General features: G+C 54.9%; 1 protein-coding gene across 1 annotated transcript; it reads right to left on the bottom strand.

Annotated features, from left to right (window-relative positions):
* Window positions 1–3,414: 3,414 nt before the first annotated feature.
* Window positions 3,415–19,117, bottom strand: Ahdc1 (AT-hook DNA binding motif containing 1). The gene is made up of 2 exons (XM_036177493.1): window positions 14,218–19,117; window positions 3,415–3,652 (listed from the first exon to the last, which is right to left on the bottom strand). The coding sequence occupies exon 1, from the start codon at window positions 19,047–19,049 to the stop codon at window positions 14,328–14,330; it is 4,722 nt and encodes a 1,573-aa protein (XP_036033386.1). The 5' UTR covers window positions 19,050–19,117; the 3' UTR covers window positions 3,415–3,652; window positions 14,218–14,327.
* Between the last annotated feature and the right edge of the window lie 641 nt (window positions 19,118–19,758).

Genomic DNA, 19,758 nt, shown 5'->3' with positions numbered 1-19,758 from the left:
CCACTATGCCCAGATTCCCCCGCCACCCCAAATATGTTCTGGAGATGAAACTTGGGTCTTCATGCTTATGTGGCAAGCATTTTAGACTGAGTTACTTCCCCAGCCCCTATCTATTTATACCATGGTGTGTTTGTGGAAGCCAGAGGACAACTCATGGGAATAAGTTTCTCCTTTTACTACATGGGTTCCAGGACTAGAACTCAGGTAGTCAGGCTTGCCACCAAGCATCTCTTTACTAGTAAGTCATCTTACCAGCACCCCACCACCTCCTTTTTTAAAGTCAGTATTGCTCAGTTGCCCATTTGGCTTTGAATTCACTTTATAGCCTAGGCCTTGAACCTCAGATCCTCCTGCCTCATCCTCCCAAGTAGCTGAGATTAAAGGCCTGCACCAGAAGGCCCTGGTAGGAACCATGTAGTTTTGATGCATTCTGGAATCGGGTGTGATACCTTGGCTGTGGTGAAGCCCCAACCTCTGAAAATAAAGCAAAACAGGATGACTTCCATCACTACCTCACTTACCTGGGCAGGGTCTCTTCCTTCAGGGATCCTAGGGCCTGAAAAACTTTCCATCCCCAGAGCTACAAAGTCTGGTCATCTCTTCCTTCCTCCCAGACACTCCTTTTTGTTGTACTAATCAGGACTTGTGTAAGCAAGGCAAGAGCTCTACCACTGAACTACACCCTCGGGACACCTTTCTCTCTTGTCCCCTTTCTTCTGTCTTGGAGCACTACGTTCTCAGCCAGCCCCTTCTCGGTGCCCTCCTTCCTCCAGGCCAAGGAGCCTCCTCTCTGCTCTAAACTCCTCTCTCCACCCGGTTCCTTCAGTTACAGCATATGCCACCTTTCACTGCCGGAGCCCCTTGAGATCCATCTTGTGTGGAGCTGCAACCCCCCCTCCATTATATAACCCCCCCAGCACCTCCCCCTCTGAGCCCACCAGGCCTTACCCTCTAACTGAACCCTGCCTGCCAGCCCAGCCCCCAGCACCTGCCAGCTCCACCTGGCTAGACTCCCCTTTCTGCCCCTCAGCAGCCACTAAACCTTGTATTTTGCATTTTTTCTCTTCAGGCAGCAAATGGGCTTCTTTGGGGTTGGCCTATCCCAGCAGTCCTGGGGTAATTTTGTTTTTCGTTGGCGAGTGGGGAATTGAACCTAGGGCCTGCTATGCCAGCATTGGGTCACTGAACTACTTAAACAACGCACCTCCCCTACCTCACAGCCCCATGGTTTTTTCTGATGCCCAGTCCCTTTACCAGTTTCCTCTCCACTCCAGAGTGACCTTGCCAGAAGGCTTCCACTCGGCTCTCCCAAGCACAGGTCCTGTCTACTGAAGTTAGGCCTACCTAGGCGGGGCTTCTGCCTCCTGCCATCCTCTCCCACCTCTGGCCTTTGTTCATCTCTCTTGCTTTGGAAATCACTCATTTTTATGTTACCACCCTAGGTGTGGCTTTTGAAAAGCTTTCTCCTTTGGAAAGCCCCTTCCCTGACCTGACCTCTCAGCAGGTCATCCTGCTTCCTGCCCCCACTTCCAGCTCCACAGGGGACTATCAGCTTGAGTGGTGGTGTCTCCCCACAGCAGGCAGGAAGGGTAGGCCAAGGTCTGCATCTTGAGGATGTGTGGAGGGGGCTGTGTAGCAGATGGCTTTCACATCCAGCAGAGGATGCAGTTTTCAGGGACTGTGACCTGTGAATCCTTCTGCCTCTTCCAGGGAGGGGTATCCGGAAGGTGGGGGCATGTTTGCCTCTCAGTGAGTTCTCCTGATGACCCCAAGGCATGAACCTTGCTGCTAGTGGCAGGAAGGCTAAGCCACATGGAACACAGCCTGGCATCACTCTGAGTGTCACTGAGGAAGAGGGACAGGGAAGTCACACTCAGCACATGCTCCTGAGAACGACCAGGCCAAAGTGGACATTGTGGAGTTAAGGAAATGGAGAGCCAGGCCGGCCATGGTCAGGGAGTAAGAAGTAATCTGGTTGGTTCTTCCGTTAACCAAAGCGGGGAGGAAACATGGATAGCATTTAGAATTCAGGATGGAAGGAAACCTCAGGCTGTACAAAAGCAGGTAGTATGTCATAGAAAAGGAGGGGGTAATGGGGGGAGATGGGGTAGACTCAGGACCTGGGGAGGAAGATACATCGCAGGGGCTATTCCAGTCATGCAAGGAAGTCATGTACTCTAGTCCCGAAGGTTTGTGTTTCAAAGACTGATATTGCTGGGATGGCGGCACGTGCCTGTAATCCCAGCACTAGGGAGGTGAAGGCAAGCAGATCTCTGAGTTCAAGGCCAGCCTGGTGTACATAGCAAGCTCCAGGATAGCTGGGGCTACCTAGAGACACTCTACCTCAATAAAATAAATTCAATATTAGCATCTTGGAAACAGCACAGAAGCCAGAGACCCAGTGGCCAGGGAGACAGGACAAATACATAGACCTGGGGTGAAATGAAGGAATCTAGAGGAAGAGGATGGAGGCCAAGCTCCTGCCGAGCGTTTGGAGCCACAGGATTTAGGATAGAAATAGGAGGAATGTTGAGCAATGGTTCTGCAGTTAAGAACATTCACTGCTCTTGCAGAGGACCTGGGTTTGAGTCCCAGCAGCCACAAGGCAAGTAGGTTATAACTGTCTGTAACTCGAATTCCAGAGGACCCCATACCCTTTTCTGATCTTCAAGGGCACCAAGCACACACGCCGTGCACATACATAATGCAGCCAAAACATTCATACACATAAATGAAATAAATACATCTTTAAAGCTCTGGAGTAGGTGGGGGTACTTAAGAGGTAGGAGAGGCACAGAGGAATCTGAGGGGGTGGGGGCGGGGGGACACCCAGATAATCAGGCAAACGGGGTAACTCAGAGGTAGGGAACACAGGAGCACACTTGGTATTTCAACTCCTCTGGAGGACCAATAGCGACCAGGCCCAGCTGTGTCCCTGTCCAGTCCATCAACCCTCACATAGTCTGTTTTACAAGACACAAGGTTGTTTGTTTTTGTTTTTGTTTTTTTTTTTTTTGCTTTTTTTCATTTCTTTTTAATACAAACTTGGATCTTTGGGTGTGTCCTGCCAACAGAAAACAACAACAACAACAGAAGATAAAACCCAAAAGAGTGAAAAAGGAAAAAAAAAAGAAAAAAAAAAGCTCCCAAAAGAGGTTTTCCCTCCCGCCCCCCACCATGCGAATTTGCACACCACGGGACCACAGCAGGTTTACAGAATGCAATATACAATCCACAATTTATAATAAAACAGTATATACAATAAATAGGATATTGTTCATTTTTGTCAAACAACCTGTAGATAAATTTCTCAGTGCACACTTGCAGGGGTTCTGGACACCTCGAGGCCCTGCTGGCAACCTCTTGCACACGCTCTCTCTCGCTCTCTCGCTCTCTCGCTTTTTTTTGTCTTTTTCTAAAACTGTGTTTTGTTTTTAAGTTTTGTACATTTTAAAAAGTATTTACAATTGCTGGTTTTGTGCAGAAAGGGCTCACCTTCGGCTTCTGCGTGGAGGAGATGGGCAGGGAGGGGGAGGGGTGGGATACAGGGCTGCAGGGGGTGCACAGGGCAGGTGGGAGGCAGAGGGGCAGGCACTCCTGCCAGAGGACGATGTGGACGCTGGGAGGGGTCTTGGCATTGGTTTTCTGAAAGCTGCAAAGAGAACAAAAGAAAAGACAGAAGTCAGCAGCAGACAGACACTGGACTCCAAGACCCGGGGGCTAAAAAGAGGCCTGGCTCAGTTCCCACTAAAATTCTGGAGAAGCTAACATTGTTCCTTCTCCAGGCAGGCCCCCATGTGACTTGGGGACTCTGCCTTGTCTTCTCCAAGTTCAGTGTCCTAATTTGGTGGCACTTTTGTTCAGTCTCATGTAGTCACTATGTGCCAAGGCTAGCTGATTCTCCTGCCTTAGCCTCCTGGGAACTGTAATTACAGGTGGATTCGTAAAATGCCCACTTGTAAATGCCCAAGATCATACCAGGAGTGAAAGATGGGCTGGAGAAGCAGGTGGATCTCTGTGAGTTTGAGGCCAGCCTGGTCCACAATGAGTTCCAGGATAGCTTGAGCTACAGAGAAACCCTGACTTAAAAACTCTAAACAAAACAAACAAACAAACAAGAGAGAGAGAGAGAGAGAGAGAGAGAGAGAGAGAGAGAGAAAGAAAGAAAGAAAGAAAGAAAGAAAGAAAGAAAGAAAGAAAGAAAGAAAGAAAGAAAGAAAGAAAGAGCTGGAAGGGTGTCAGGGCCCCAAGCAGGATGTCCTAAGAGCCTACCTAGGCTCTGGAGTTAGATAGCTAAGCTCACATGCCAGTACCATCATTTAAAAGTTCTGTGACTTTGTGTAGGAGCTGAAGCCTGTTTACTCATTGAAGGTTCTTTGTTGTTGTTTTATGTGTGTGTGAGACAGGGTCTCACCACAGAACTCTGGCTGGCCTTGAACTTAAGAGATCCACTTGCCTTTGCCCCCCAGGTGCTAAGATTTAAAGAAGAGTTAAAGGCACCTGCTTACTTTACTCATTAGTCCGAAAGGGATACTAGAAAGCCGGACCTGGTGCTCAGACCCGTAATCCCAACACTTTAAGAGACTAACAGGAAGATCTTGAGTTCAAGGTTAGCCTAGGCTGCAGCCAGACTGCCTCAAACCACCACACAGGGATGGGACATATTTCATTTAGTAAAGTGTTTGCCTAACATGTATGAAGGAAGCCCTGGGTTTGATTCCCAGCATGGCATAAAGCAGGCTGGCTGTAGCCTGTCACCCTACTCATGGGGTAGAGGCAGTAAGACAGGAGACCCTGATTTAAAAACAAAGTCCAAGGACGGCATCAGGACCACCCTCCTAGGTTTGCTGTTGGATCCAGTGTTCAAGCCAGAGAAAGGTTGAACACAAATAAATTAATTGTCACTTTTATTATTTTCCTGGGGCCAGATGGGCTCTCTAAACCTCAGTTTCCAAATGTTGTACTAATGAGCTTGCTTGGTAATGCCTCTAAGCTCTATGGTTGGGAAGAGGGACCAGGGCAGAGCCTCAGCTCAGCACCACACAGGTGTGGAACACTGCTTCTAGTTCTTTTAAATCCGCCCTCTTTCCAGCCCCCTCAGCCACTCTGCTCCTAGGAGAGATGAGGTGATGAGGGAGTCAGCCTGGATGAAGGAATAGAGAAATCATCCAACACAATGCCATCTGTGTTTGGCGCAAACACTGCCTTCCTGAAGCCTGGAAACTCCCCAGTCCCCACCACCGCTAAGGTACCTTCTTTTGCTAGACAGCTCTGATCATGTGTGTGGGACCACACGTGTGGAACTTATCTTCTCTATCCAGACCACCAGCCTGCCCGCCTCCCCGCCAGACCTGCAGCTCTGGTGCTGTAAGGGAAGAGATAGCCAAGACAGGGCCAGCTTAGGGCATTCCCAGAACCTTGGGCCATTAGACTGCCTGGCTCCCAGAGGGCTGGGATTCCGGCTTCCCACCGCCAAGTGTGAGACGATTTCCTCCAGAGTCAGGGGTAGGGCTGGGGTGCTAACCGCCTCCTAAGTCTCCTCTGGGTGCCACCTGCCCTCCCCCACGGCACCAGGAGCCAGGCAGCGACAGAAAGCCCCTTTCCCTGGACTTTCTTAGCATTCCTCTCTTACAGGGCCACATTGGCATTCCACTCAGCCTCAGCTGCTGTCTGCCGGGCAATCAGCCCCAGGGATGACTTTTGTCCTCTGGTTGGACTTGCCAGGACACCCCAGAGAGCCAGGGATACCAGGTGGGCTCCTGCAGGGAAAAGGGAGCACCCCATCTTGATGATTAGGCCAGAAGCATGAGGGAGGGTGAGGGCTGAGGGCTCGGGACACTAGATCTGTACCACAGTAAGGGCTACTGGGGGGCGGGGGTGGTAAGCCAGGGTGCCTGTGACAGATGTATCACAATTGGGGTGTTAAGCAGCAAAGGAGCAGGGGTGCTGTGGGGGATGAACGTCAGCTCTCAGCAGTTAGGGTGACAAGCACAACCAATTGCAGGGATGAAGGGAAGGGACTAGGGTATGTGGGGTACCAGGCTTAGCAAGCACTGGAGAGGCCTCAATCCAGAGGCTGGCTTCACTGCAGTTGAAGGACAGCTGCCAAGTTCTTTTGGGGAACTACTGGAGAGAGGGGGGAGCTGCTGCAAACCACCTGGCACAGTGACAGTGATGATGAACCCCAGTTCTGCCTGCTCCCCTCAAAGGCCCAGAGCACACATTCTGCATAAATCCCCTTCACTCCCACCCCCACCAGCCCTTAGCCAGTGCCAGTGACCCTCTGCAAGCCAGGTCTCCATGGTGATCTCAGCCCAGCAGGCGGTTCCTGCCAGAACCTTCCCATGGTGCCTGCGGCCAGGCAGCAGGAGCTTTCTCACCCTCTGCTAAGCTACCCAGAGCACCTTACCTCCCCTCCCAGCGCCCTCCCAGCTTCCAGGACTTGGCCAGCCAGGGGCTCAGGCAGAATCTGGGGGAGGGTGGTGGGTGGGGAAGAATCGCAGGCTGGGGGTGTTCCTGGAAAGGGAGAATGCTATACTGAATAGAACACAGACCTAGCTAGGCTCAAAACTGAATCAAACACTAAGGTGCCATGCAGCCCAGCTCAAGGAATAGGAACAAGGCAGAGAATGGAATAGGTCTGGATCCACCTAAAAGCCTGCTGAGTGGAGAGCAAAGCAGACAGATCCTATTCCGGCAATCTCCATGCAGGTAGATGGTGGTGCCAAGGGAAGTCATGTGGGGTTCAGGAAGAGGAGGAGCACTCAGTCCAGTCTGGGAAGGAAGGCTGCAGCTCTAAATTACCACCAAGTACAGAGCTCAGCGTGCTGGGATGGTGCATGTGTGTGGACTGAATGACACCACCAGCACTGATCTAAGGCTGGTCAGCATGTCAGGGTGTCCAGCTCAGCTCTCTCTCACGCACCTCTAGGATGCCTCCTTAGAATGCCTTGTTGCCATAGCTACCAGGCATTTGCCATTCTCCACTCTGCTCTTCTGGCACACAGACCTGTGTGTGGTACCTCTGAGCCCTGGGTTCCAGTATGCACCCGACCCTAGGACACTGACCACTTTTACTAAGGTGTAACCTTTTGTGCCTCCATGAGGAATCTCAGAGTCACATTCTCTGCATCCTCACACTCTAGCAGTTTTAGCAACTGAGGTGTCTGGGACTTCAGTGGTCTTTGCCTGGGCAGAGATTCAAAGTGCTAGAGATGATACAGACATCAGGCTGCCCAGAGAGAGCCATTCTCCCTAGAAACAGAGTGTACACTCCTGCCTCCACTAAGCAACCATGATTCACATCCACTTCCTGCTAGGGTGTGTGCTCAGGCTTGACCTCCACTTCCTCCAGTATGCCTCCAGAAGAGGATTTCAGTGTCACACAAGGGAGAAGACAGAGAGAGGGAGGCCCTTCCCTCTCTAGGCTTCGCTTTTCTTTCTGCAAAGCAAAGAGTTTGAACAGGTGCTGAGAGAGATCTTTAAGTGTCCCAGACATGAGGGGTCAAAGGACAAACCAATTGCATGAAGACTAAGCTACTTCTCTGGCATTTTCTGGTTATCAGGCCTATGAGGTAGCTCGATGTACAAGGTATTTCTGTGGGGCTTAAACTACACCTGATAGGCAGAAATACCACTAGGGGTTCAGTGAAGGGTCACAGGAGGTTCCCAATGGGAACCAAGGAGGCCAGGCGTTGGGGTAACTCCTCTACTTTTCAAAATCTGTGCCTTGAACCTTGGCTCTGGGAACCACCTCTGCTGCCAGACACTGAGACCTACCGTACTTGCTGGTGGGACCACACAGGCTTCTTACCTGTAGACACCCACCAATCTGCTGTGACTCTGCCTCCCACTTGTCCCCAGAGAACAAGTCCTTGTCCCCATACCCACATCTGTACACTTTCACACATATACACGTCTCTCTCCACCCTCCCTGTAGGGAATGTCCTATGTCAGGACAGCGTCATCGATGACGTGGACACACAACCAAAGTAGACGCCAAAGGCAAGGATGATGGAGTTGGTGCTCCCCAAGAGTCACTCTGTTCGGTCACTCAGTGTTTCTATCGCTCCTAGGTGGAGTACCACTGCTTGGAGGTCTCCCTCCAAAAGCCACCTGGTCCTGAGAGTTGATAGGTTCACTGACACACCATGCTTTTATGCACCGCTTTTAGGATTACTTCCCAAAGATTTGGGAACCTTCACCCCTCATCTGTTCTTTTGTGGAGACAGGGTCTCTTTGTAGCCTTGGTTGGTCTGGAAATCAGAGTCCACATGCTTCTGCCTCCTGAGTGCTAGAATTGAAGGCATGCAACAACCACCATGCTCAGCTGACCCTTCTTCTCTTCTCGTAGTTCTTCCAGTGTATTAGCTTGTTTCCTCTCTCCCTCCTTCTCTCTCTCTCTCTCTCTCTCTCTCTCTCTCTCTCTCTCTCTCTCTCACACACACACACACACACACACACACACACACACACACACACACAGCAAGATGGCTGGGGGTGGTGGTGGAGCGTTAACTGCTAGCCCTGATGTCCTAAGCCTGATGCCCAGAACCTACATGGTGATAGAAGAGAAGGGACTCCTAATAGTCCTCTGACCTCCACACACTTGATGTACACACACACACACACACACACACACACACACACACACACCCCTGAAATACCCCCAAAATGGTGAGATCCTGGAGTTGGGGAGACGATGCAAAGATGAGGGACGAGCCTAAAGGAATTGATGGTATGCTGGGGACATTCCCAGAAAGGGCTGTCAAGGATGCATAAAGAGCTGGAGATTGATTGTGCCTGGGAAGGATCATGGAACACTTCTTGGAGGAGGTGTCGCCTGAGGGAGAGACTGGCAGTGACAGGTGGAAGACCACAGTGGATAGGAGAGGGCAACCCAGGCCAGGGCAAAGCGAAGGGCACTTTCTGCAGAGACCTCTCTGATGTTCCCTCCTGACTGCCTGCGTGTGAGATGGGGCTGAAAAAGGGGTGGTTGCCAGGACAGAAGCCTGAAGAGCTTGGGCGCCGTACTGGACCGTCAGGCTTGTACTCTGTAAACAGGAGGGCTAGAGAGGAAGGGTACAGTCAAAAGGTGTGAAGCATGGGGTTGCAAGAGCAGATGCGCTCTAATCAATTTGCCCAATAAATATTTTAGGGGTTCCGGACATCGTGCATCTCTAAGAATGCTGAATAACAAGCACTCTGGCAGCCACCATGGGCAGAATGGACTGGGGTGGGGGTGGGCCAGAGACCCAGGTGGCTGAGTAGGGCTCTAGCTGCTGAAGTCTCTCATTCGTTAGGATCATTTCCAGCCTCAAGGAAGTCCCTGCTGCCCTCCTCATGTAGCTCCAAAGGGCTGGCTAGAGGATCCTCCCTCCGGCTGGAGGAATTGTGGTACCTCCCTTGGACATGGTACTCAAGCAGTGGTTTGAAACAAGCCCATTAGGTCAGTGGTGTCTTGGGCCAGTGCAGAGTGGGCTGCTAGTTCATGGGGACTAGACACAGATTTCATCTACTTCCGCAGCCCAGGCACAATGGCACCAAAGACAGCAGGGACAAGACAGACAGAGCGACCCAGGGCAAACATAAAGTTCTACAGAAGGCTTCTGGGGTGCTTTGTGTCTGGGGAGAGACTACAGATTGTGTGGACGGGATTCTAGCTGACCCAGCTTTTTGGAAGGTCCTTGGAGTAGAGCTTACTTCATCCCCGTGTCTCTACCTCTCCCCAGGAGGACTCAGTACAGTGGCTAACATAAAGAGCACTGTGACTGGCCTGTCCTTCATCCCCCAGTGCTGTCTTGTGCACAACAGGCCAGTACTCTTCACACTCAGCTCCGTCCATCTCCAGCCCCAGAGAAATTTCAAGGTTTCCAAATGCTCCAGACCCACAGCAGAATATAAGACCCCTGTAGGAGGGCAGTAGACAAACGGATGTAGGAGCAAAGGTCACGCAAAGGTCAGGAACAGGGGTTGGAGATGTATGACTCACACAGCTTGAACTGGGGACCCAGAATTCAGACTGTGGGAAGGTATTCATCCACCCATCTACCAGCCACCAAGAAGGTGCTTTCCTGTGGGCCAGGCCAGGGCTAAGGGCTTTACATGTCAATCCCCTTAATTCTTACAAGAGATAGAGATGACGTGACTCACCAGGTTATGTGAGTCACCAGATCACCTAGCTGGTAAGGGACGGAACCACCTTAGGGGCCTATGTGTGACCACAGACATGCACTCCTAGCCACTGCCTGCCACTTTGGGAGCTCTGCTTTTACCAAGGATGTGGGGTACAGGGAGAGCAGCGGAAGGTACGCTCATAGAAAGATGGTATTTCTAAGAAGTGGGGGCTCTGAACAAGAAGGCAGGGTCTAAACATGGCTGCAGGGAAGGCAAGCAGACGGGGAGGATGACCTCAGAAAAGGAAGAAAACCCGGAACTCAGAGGAAGCAGGGCTGGCTGAGCCCTGACATGAGGTCTCTTGCTCAGAGCCAGAGGTAAGATCAAGTGACCTCTTAAGGATTCAAGACTCGGAGAGACAAAGCCCAGAGCAGCCGGGCCTGGCCCAGGCCTGGGCATGCCTGCTGACCCTGGCTGGATGGTGGCCTTGGAAACTGCCTCCTGTTCCCGTCAGGCCTCAACTGGTGTAACCTGGGAGGACCTGTGACATTTCTCTTGGCCTCAGTTTTAGAGCCAAGAGCTAGCTAGTAGGGAGGGGAAAGGATCAGAGATTCCTGGATATATGCGGGCCCTTCCCACCCACTCACCTCTGTTCCCGGGGTCTGCTGTGGTTGATCTTTGGTTCAAGGGTCCCACTATGGAGCCAGTTTGTCTGGCTCTGCTTTTCATTTAAGGGACCTGAGAAGATGCCTGTATGGGCCCAAGGCCCCCCTCCTTTGACCCACCCCTAACTGTGCTATCAGCTACAGCACTCAGGACACACATTCCTTGCTGTCTCTCCTCTGACCTGTCATGCCCCGGCTCTCACTGGGATGAAACCTGCCTTTGCCCTTAGTTCCCACTGCCTGCAGTGCCCCTCCCTAGCTCCACATCGTGTCATCTGGTCCTCGAGCTCAAGTGCAGCTTCTTACCACACATCCACAAAATTCATTTAAAATGCTAGACCTTCTGGATACAGTGGTACAAGCCTGTAACTCCAGCACTCAGAGGGCTGAGGCAGTAGGAAGCAAGTTCCAAGTCAGCCAGGGCTACCACACAGCAAGACCTTGTCTCACAAAAACAACTCCTGGCCACCCTAAAACAAAATTCATCCCCCTAAAGAACCATAGGTTCACCTAACGTGACCCATCATCTTGCAGCCGGGGAACCAGGGAGCCGAGGAGCCGGGGAGCCGGACACGTGGGTGAAGAGCAGCCATGTGGCAAGCTTTGAAAGCCAGGGATGGCTCCATGTTTTATAAACTACAGATTCCTGGGCAGATCGACTGTGCCTGCTTCCTTACTTCTCCAGTGAAAGCCAAGAACGTACTCTCTGCCCAAGATGCTGCGAGCAGACCCGGGGTAGTGTCACACAAAGGGACAACACGTATGTGTACAGAGGAATGACTTCTGAGCATCACACCCAGGGCCTGGTGTGCACGCTTTGCGTCTCCCTGACTCGGGGCACCTGCCATTCCCTACCCGGTGTTTCCAGGTTCTCCGTGTGCTTGTTTTAACTTCCTGGGACAGGAGCCACGTCTGCTTTGTCTCCCCAGCACCCATTACTGAGTTAGCGGGAGAGGGCTCACGATGAGCAGCTGGACTGAATTACTGTCCCAGTGCCGGTGCCTTCTGTGGACGATGTGACACCCTCTACTAATTGTACTTCCTCTCCACTCTCCTCTCTGTAACCTCCGACCTTTCTCACTCTCACCATTGGCATGAGAGGGTCGCCCTACACGCAGATCTTGTGTGCTATCCTAAGGAAGGGAAACTACCCAGACCACCTCAGTCCAAGCCACCATCATGGCTGGCTGCTCTGGTCTCCTTTCTTGCAACACTTGCCCAGTTTCACTGTGCCGCTGTCTTCAGGGCTCCCGTACGTGCATCTTGGAATGACTCAAATTCCTTGAAGTGTCTTACAGGATCTGGTTTTGCCTGCCCCTTGCTTAGCTTGACTGCCTTCTCATCTGTCAGCTCTTCAGAACCCAGTTCCTCCCCCCCTCCTCAAGACTGTACATACTGCTTACTGTCTCCTCTGCCCAGAATGGTCTTCCCTATCCACCATCTAGCCCCTGCACCTTGCTGGTAGCAGCTGTGAGGTCTGGGCAGCCTGTTGCAGGCTCTCACAACCTCCTAGTGGGCCTCGAACCACCCTTCCCCATGGCTCTAACCACCAAGTGCTCTATGCAATTCTGTGTGTGTTTGGTTCTTCCCCTGGAACTGGAGGCCCTTTCTAAGGATCAAGTGCCTCATCTGTGGTGCTTCCAATGCCTGATATGTGGGGAGGGCTGCACAGATGTCTCTGGAACTGCATGTGTCCCTGCTAACTCCCAGTGCTGGGTGGGGAACAGGCTAGAATGTGGGGCTGGATGGTATCCCAGCTCCTCCCGCATTCAAGCCTCACTGGGTGGTTCTATTATGCACTGCACTGAGCTGTAACCTGCCCAAACACCCAGCCCCCACACATTCATTTTCCATCCCAGAGTCTGGGAGGAACGGTTTTGGGATTATTTCACATTTCTGGATTATCCATGAGACATCTCCCCTCCGGTGAGAAGGATCAAGAGTTTGACATTTTAAACCCTAAGCAGCTTCTCCCTGGCCTGCTTCAGATCTGCAGCCCTGCTACTTGCAGTGAGATGCACCGGGAATGGAAGGCCATTTTAATCTTTGCCTGGCTTCATTAGGAAGGAAAAACACTGCTACCCTCCCCCCCAAAAACCTGAGCCATTGCCTCTGCCATACAGACCTGTGAGAGCCTGAGGGGTTACTGAAGTCAGTTTTCTCAAACAGATGGGGGAAACAGAGGCCAGGAAAGGGCATGAGCTCAACACGTAACAAGCTGGTGTTCAACCAAGGACTGGTGTTCCCAGGGGCCTCCTGGTTCTCTTAATGGCTCTTCGCCACCCTCAGGCACCAGGGCAGCTGGGGTCTGGCAAAGTGGGGGGGCCATAAGTTTCCACTGACTCTACTTCAGGACCCTGAGTCACCCTGGCCTTGAATGGCCTCTCCAGAGCAGGGATGACAGGCTAGTCCACCAGGAAGCAAAACACCCAGGAGGCTTTGGGGCAGCCAGAGTGACAAGGGCTTTAGTCAGCTCTCGGCTACTCCACTGCCAACGGCCACGTCTGGCCCATTCCGTGGCAGACCTCTTGCCCTGAGTGGGTCTAGCTGTGGCTGTATTTTGAAATAAACTGTTGTAAAAGAAGATAATTCTTCTAACCCCACGATTCTCTCCAGTTATATGGCAACATTTCCCGCCTTTTATTTTCCTGAAAACACTAAAGCAGACCTCAACCACGAGGGCATAGCACCTGGCAGAAACAACGGCAAAGTGTCTCAGACTTCTTAACTCAACTATGGAGAAGCATTTAGCTTGAGGAAAGGGACTGGTTTCTCTACCTGCACAGGCCCTTTGGTTACAGTTTCCTGGGGCAGAAATGGCACTGTTCTGCACATCTCTATCTTTGTCCCCACGGGGGCCTGACCACACGGAACCAACATCAAGCCCAAGGAGAGTTTGGGCGTGGTGACACACATCTTTAATCCCAGCACTGAAGGGGCATGGCAGACAGCTTACCTGTGAGTGTAAGGTCAGTGAGTCCCTGTCTCAATCTTTAAGAAAGGCCTTTGAGGATAAAAGGACAAGAGAGAGAATCCTAGGGGCCATTTTGTGAAGTTGTTGCCAAGCAAACTAACTATACCAGAGGAGCCTAGAGAGCCCTGAGTAGATGACTGGCCCACTCCTTCCTTCATCCAGGGTGAGACAAATGCCCTCCTTCGTAAGAGGTAAGTGGTGTCACTTACCCAGGCAAGAAGGAAGGGAATGAACGTTTGGTCTTACTCAATTGATGGTTCTACCACTTCAACGATCAGGACTTCTGAATATCCTACCGGGTTCCCCACACAAGCTCCTCAGACTCTATCCACCTTCTAATCCTGAGTCCTTCCTTCCTGCTGGCCAGGCCTACCACCCCACCCTCCCTCTCTTCAAACAGCTCTCCCCCCCACTCCCTCCCCCTCAGGTTTCTGCCCTCTGTAGCCACATCCCCAGACTCACCCAGGAACAAAACCTCGTGGTCCAGCCGGCACTTCAGTTGGTACTACAGGGAGGTGACGGTGAATGTGTCCTCAGGGTGAGGTTCCGCCATGGGCCCCAAGAAGCCACTCTTAGGGCCCCCCCCCCAGGCCAGGATGTGCCTGTGGCATGAAGCCCGGATACCTGTAGGCAGTGTCCTGCAGGGGCAGCAGCGAGTCCCTCGGCACAGGGGACAGGGTTAAGTCACTAAGGAGAGGGCAGCCATAGCCAGCGGTGGCTGCAGCGGGGCCACGGGGTGGACCCGGCGGCCGGGCCATCTCCAGTGGCTCCTTGTCGGCCTTGGGCGTGGCCGGTGGGCTAGCCAGGTGAGGGGCACTGAGGCATACAGCCTCCGTCCTGCCCAGGAAGTCAGCCAGCAGCCCTGAACCCACCTTGCCTTCATAAGGTGGGCTACGGGCAGCTGAACCTGGTGGGTACCAATAGGCTGTACCCTTGCAACTAGGGGAATCATAGTGAGGCTGGCCCAGCGGCAGGTCCCGGCAGCTCAGGTGGGCCTGGGCTGCATGGCTCAGGCTAGCCCCCTGAAGACCATGCTTGAGGGGCTCACAGGCAGTCAGCTTTGTAGGTGGTGGCCGCAGCTCTTCTTTGAAGCCCAGTGTGGGCGAACAGGTGGGTGAGTAGGCCTTCTGCAGGCCAGCATCAAACACTGTGGGTGGGTGGGCCAGTGGTGGGAAATGCTTGCCATCAAGCTCCGGAGCACCGAGGCTGGGAGAGTCACAGTGGAAGCCTTGGCCAAAAGTGCCATCAGAAGGTGTAGATGGATTCATGGAGTAGGGTCCCATGAAGTCACAGGGGTCTCGTTCTCCCACACCAAAGGCTCTTGATTGGGAGGGCAGTGGTGACATGCTGCTATCTCCACTGTAGTAGTCCAGGCCTAGGTCTGGGCTGTCCTGGAACAGTGGATTAACTGGCTGTGGCTTGGGGATGAACTTGGCTTTAGCCGCTGTACCACCTCGTTCCTTCTTGGCTGAGCAGGTCCCACTGCCCCGGCCACCCCGAGGCTGCCGGGGTCCGGTGCTCCGTTTGGACGGGTAGCCAGAGGCAGTGGCGGAGGCAGATGTTGAAAAGCCCAGATGCGAGGTCTCAAACAAGTCCACCTTCTTCCGCCTTCCGCGGCCCGGCTTGGAGCTGCTCTGAAAGAGGACACTCTGGTTCCAGTTGTAACCGGGAGCAGACGAGGCTTCATTCCAGTCCATCATGAGCTTCTCCAGGCTGGACAAGCTTGACTGGCCCTCACTGCTCGAGGCCTCGCTGTTGGCACGCCGAAAACCGCCACCGCCAACGGGTTGATTGAACTGGGTGCTGTCGGAGGACGACTCGGAGAAGGTCTCGGACACGGCGGTCTGCTGCTTCACCTTCTGCGGCGTGTAGTTCGAGATGTCCAAGATCACGTTGGGCTCGCTGACGTGGCAGTCAAAATTGGGATTGTAGAGCTGACTAAAGGCCTCTGAGGCCCAGTCCAGGCCTCCATACCCCTGCCGGAAAGGCCACTGAGACGCCCCCACAAACTGCCGACAGTTCTCGGGTGAGGGCTGAAAGGAGGAGGAAGAGGAGGAGGCGGCAGAGGCGGCAGACGCCGTGGTGCCCTTGGGCACCATGTAGCCACCGGGGGAGACAGTGCTGGCCCGACTGTCACAGCGCAAGGGCGTGGGGGCCGACCCGGAGAAGGGGCCCCCCTCAGAGCTGTTGAAGAAGGATGCCTTGCTGGGTGGCAGGCAGGGACCCCCAGTAGGCGGTGGGGCATAGCCAGCACTGTGGGCGCTGCTGGGTGAGGCCGGCAGGCTGTTGCCGCTGCCGTAGGCAAAGCTGCAGTCTTTGCTGTTAGCGCAGTCCTGGCCCGAAAAAGGTTTTGCTGGAGCAAACACGCTTTGTCCTGCCCCGTAGCCACCATACTGAGGCGGGTAGGTGTTGGCAGGCGGGTGGGTTGTAGGTGAGCGGGCCACGGCTGAAGGAGGGGGAGCCAGCTTTGGGAAGGTCTCAGCTGCCCGGCAGTCTGAAGTGGCTGGGGTTATCCCGTAGCTTGTTGCCCGTCCTGGTGGGAAGGTCTGGCGGGAGGGCAGGACGGGCTGGAAGGAGGGGTCTGCCCCAGCTCCACTGTTGCCCACTGCCACTGGGCTAGCCTTGGCTCCCCGACTTGGGAAGGTGGCAAGCCCCCGCTGAGCAGGCAGCCCACTGGAGGGAGGCCCCGCATAGGTGCCTGATGCCTTCCGGGACTCCGGGCGAGAGGCTGAGAGGGCAAAGTCCAAGAGGTCGGAGGAGTCATCGGAGTCAAGCAGGGAGCGAAAGTAGCCAGTGAAGAGGTTTTGACGCTCCTGGCTGAGCTCCGCCTGGCCTGAGGGTGCACCCGCATAGTAGCTGCCTCGGCCTGAAGCCCCACTCTCCAGTCCAGTGGAGGCAAAAGCCCGGGCCTCAGTCCCTTGGAAGCCACAGTTTCGGCCAGCTTGCCCTCCTGGGTGCCCATGGTGAGGGGCCCAGCCACCACCCTTGTCCCCAGCCCACTCAGCACCTGCCTCCCCAAAGCCTGGGCCACTGGGCACCTGCTCTGGGAACAGAGTCCCATTCTTCCGGGACCGCCTCTTCCGCTTGGGCTTCCCGGTGAGGGCATCTACCTCCCCTCGGCCCCTTTTGCGTGGATGCCCCAACTCGGTGAGACCAGGACCCACAACCCCAGTAGCTGCCACTGCTACCACCTTCTTCTTCTTGCCAATGCCCTCAAAGAAGTCACTAAAGGAACAGCGGGCTGCCTTGGCTGCATGGCCTCCACCCCTACCTCCAAAGCCTCCCGTTTTGCCTCCTCGCCTCCGGAAGCCCTGCACGCGGTGCAGGAAGTGGGAGATGCTCTGGGTGTCTGGGGCCTGGTGCACTGACTCAGGCTCACTGGGTGTCCAGCAGCGGGGTGGTGAGCACCTCCCTGCACACTGGCTCTGGCGGTTAAGAAAGGCCAGCTTGGCAAGGACATCGGAGTATTCAGCCTTACTGTCATTGGCGTCTGCTGCGTAGGATGGCTGCGGAGACGCCAGCTTTTGTTTTCGCCTCCTCCGTTTCTTCACCTCCGGCATGGCCATGGTGGCCGCTGACACGGTAGCAGCCTCCGCAGCTACCACTGTCGGCTCTTTGGGCTTGCCAGGACCCAGCAGCAGGTTCTTAGGAGGGCGGCCACGCTTACGCTTGAGAATGATGGGCATCTCACCTGGCGGGAAGACCACCACCACGTTCCGGCCATTGTTTTTCATCTTCAGCAACGGCGTGGGCTCTGTCGACACCCGCAAGCCCAGCTCTTTGCCTTCCACACTCAGACTGCTGCTCAAGGAAGAAACTTTGTACGTGGTCTTATTCCTCCGCCCCAGTGACACAGGGATCTTGGCCATCTTCACCACCATGCGCCGCACACCCCTGCACTTGCCTTTGCGGGTGGGCATCACTGGGGTTTGAGAAGACTCTGGCTCCAGCTCGGGAACTGGGCCTGGGCCCGACAGAGCAGGAGGTGGTGGAGGTGGTGGCAGGGGTGGGGGCTCAGCCAGAGCAGCTGCCAGCCCTGTAGGCATGGGCAGGGGAAGTAGGCGGCCTTCAGGTCCCGAGTCTACCTTCCGCCCCCTTCCGGCTTTCCGCCGGCGACATAGGATCTTTGGCCTATCGGTGCGCCTCAAGGCATATTTGGGGTGGCCCTCAGGCCCAGGGGGACCATGAGGTGAGCACAAGTCCAAGCGTAAGGGCTCAGCCAGTTGGCAGTGCCCCAGGGGCTGCTGGGGCTCTAGACGTCGGCCAGGAACATCTAGCAACTTGGGCAGGGGGTCGAGGGCCTGGGGGTCAAGGAGCTGGGACTCCAGGGAGTCAGGTAGGGTATCTAGGGCCTGCAGAGTCAGGCTTGGCAGCCCCAGAGGGTCAGCAAGGGGCTGCAGGGGTGGTAGCTCCAGACCTTCCCCTAGAGGCTCCAGCGCCTGCGGGTCTAAGAAGCGGGGCTGGGGGTCCAGGAGCTGCGGTTCAGCTTGCGGCGACGGGGGCTCGAGGGCCTGGGCCTCCAGGAGCTGGGCCTCAGGACAAGTGAGGGAGGCCAGTTCACTGAGGATGTCGGCATCTGCCAGCTCAGAGTAATCAGGCCCATCGGGCTCAGGCTCTGGGGGTAGACCAGTGGCCGTAGCTGTGGCTCCAGGACCATGGCCTTGGCCAGGCTGGGGACTATCCCTGGGCTCGGGCTCAGGTTCATAGAGGGGGTGGCTGGGCCGCTCTGACTTGGCGTGAGGGGTGACACGCTCCTCCGGGCTGCGGATGCTGTTGGCCAGGCTGGGTGAGGAGAAGAAGCTATACTGCAGGTCACCGGGTGGTGGAGCGGGTGGGCGGCTCAGTCTCAGCCCACCACAGTCCAGATGCACACCACTGTGCTGCAGGTCCTGGGACAGCCTTGTCAGGTCCTTCATGATGTCAATGAGCTGCACCACTGGACGCAGGTTCACACGGCCGTTGTCCCAGTGACGGAGGGAGTTGCTGTCTGGGGCCGGTGTGGGACAGTGGGCCTGGGAGACAGGCCGGGCTGCCCGAGGGGGTAGCAGGTCGTCTCCTTTGGCAAGGACTGGTGGACGCCGGGCACTGGGGTCCCGGCGTGGGGGTGGGCGTGGGTTCTCAGAGAAGGTGTGAGTGGAAAAGGCCTTGTCAGGTGGGCTGGCAGGGGGCCGGGTGGGAAGCAAGGGCCGGGGGGTTGGGGGACCACCGGGGTAGTACTTGGGCTCTCGGAGGTAGTCAGGAGAGCTGCACACGGCACTGGAAGTCACCACCAGGCCCTGGGGCTTCACACGCATCCTGACCTTGTCCTCCTAGGGCCTCCGGGCGGGGCCGGGGCTGACATGAGGGTGCGAGAAGCCGGGACCAGAACCTGCCAGGAGAGGAGAGACAGGAGATCCTTCACAGAGCGTCTTCAGCTTCCCATAGCCTATGAAGCCCCTGGACCATTCTCTACAGTTCCATTGCCTCTCTATGTTCCAGCCCCTGGCCAAGCCCTAACTGCTTGCAGGTCTTCAATCAGGTACACACAGTAGACTCCTCATGCCCCCCGCCCCCGACTCCGTCTATAGGCTATAGGATCAGAGAGGGCAGCATCCCTGTCTTGAAGAGGGAGGGCTGGCAGCAGGACAGGATGAGCACGCCACATCATCCCCATTCCCCGAGGTGCACTCACCCTCGGCTCTGCCGCCTGGGCTGTCACACTGGATATCTCTGTGGGCAACAAGACATGTAACAGATCTGAATTCTTCACACGATTTAGGGTCCACACTCAACCCCTGCTATTCCCACACAGCCCCACCCCTTTCCGGATGCCACCCTAGGTCCCTCATGCCTGACCTGGTAAACAGAGGGCCCCCGTGCTTGGGGACTCTGCCAGTCGCTGGCCGTCAGCTGGGGATGTTGTAGAGCCACTTCGGCCTGAGCCCAGGCCTTGGGATGGGGACAGCGCCTGGAAAGGACCACCGCAGCTCAGGTTTAGTGAGCACCCACTGCACGCCAGGCACT

Source organism: Onychomys torridus, chromosome 2, assembly GCF_903995425.1.
Source record: "Onychomys torridus chromosome 2, mOncTor1.1, whole genome shotgun sequence".
NCBI lineage: Eukaryota > Metazoa > Chordata > Mammalia > Rodentia > Cricetidae > Onychomys > Onychomys torridus.
The sequence above is the reverse complement of the archived record's forward strand: the minus strand, read 5'-3'. Positions and strand labels throughout refer to the sequence as shown.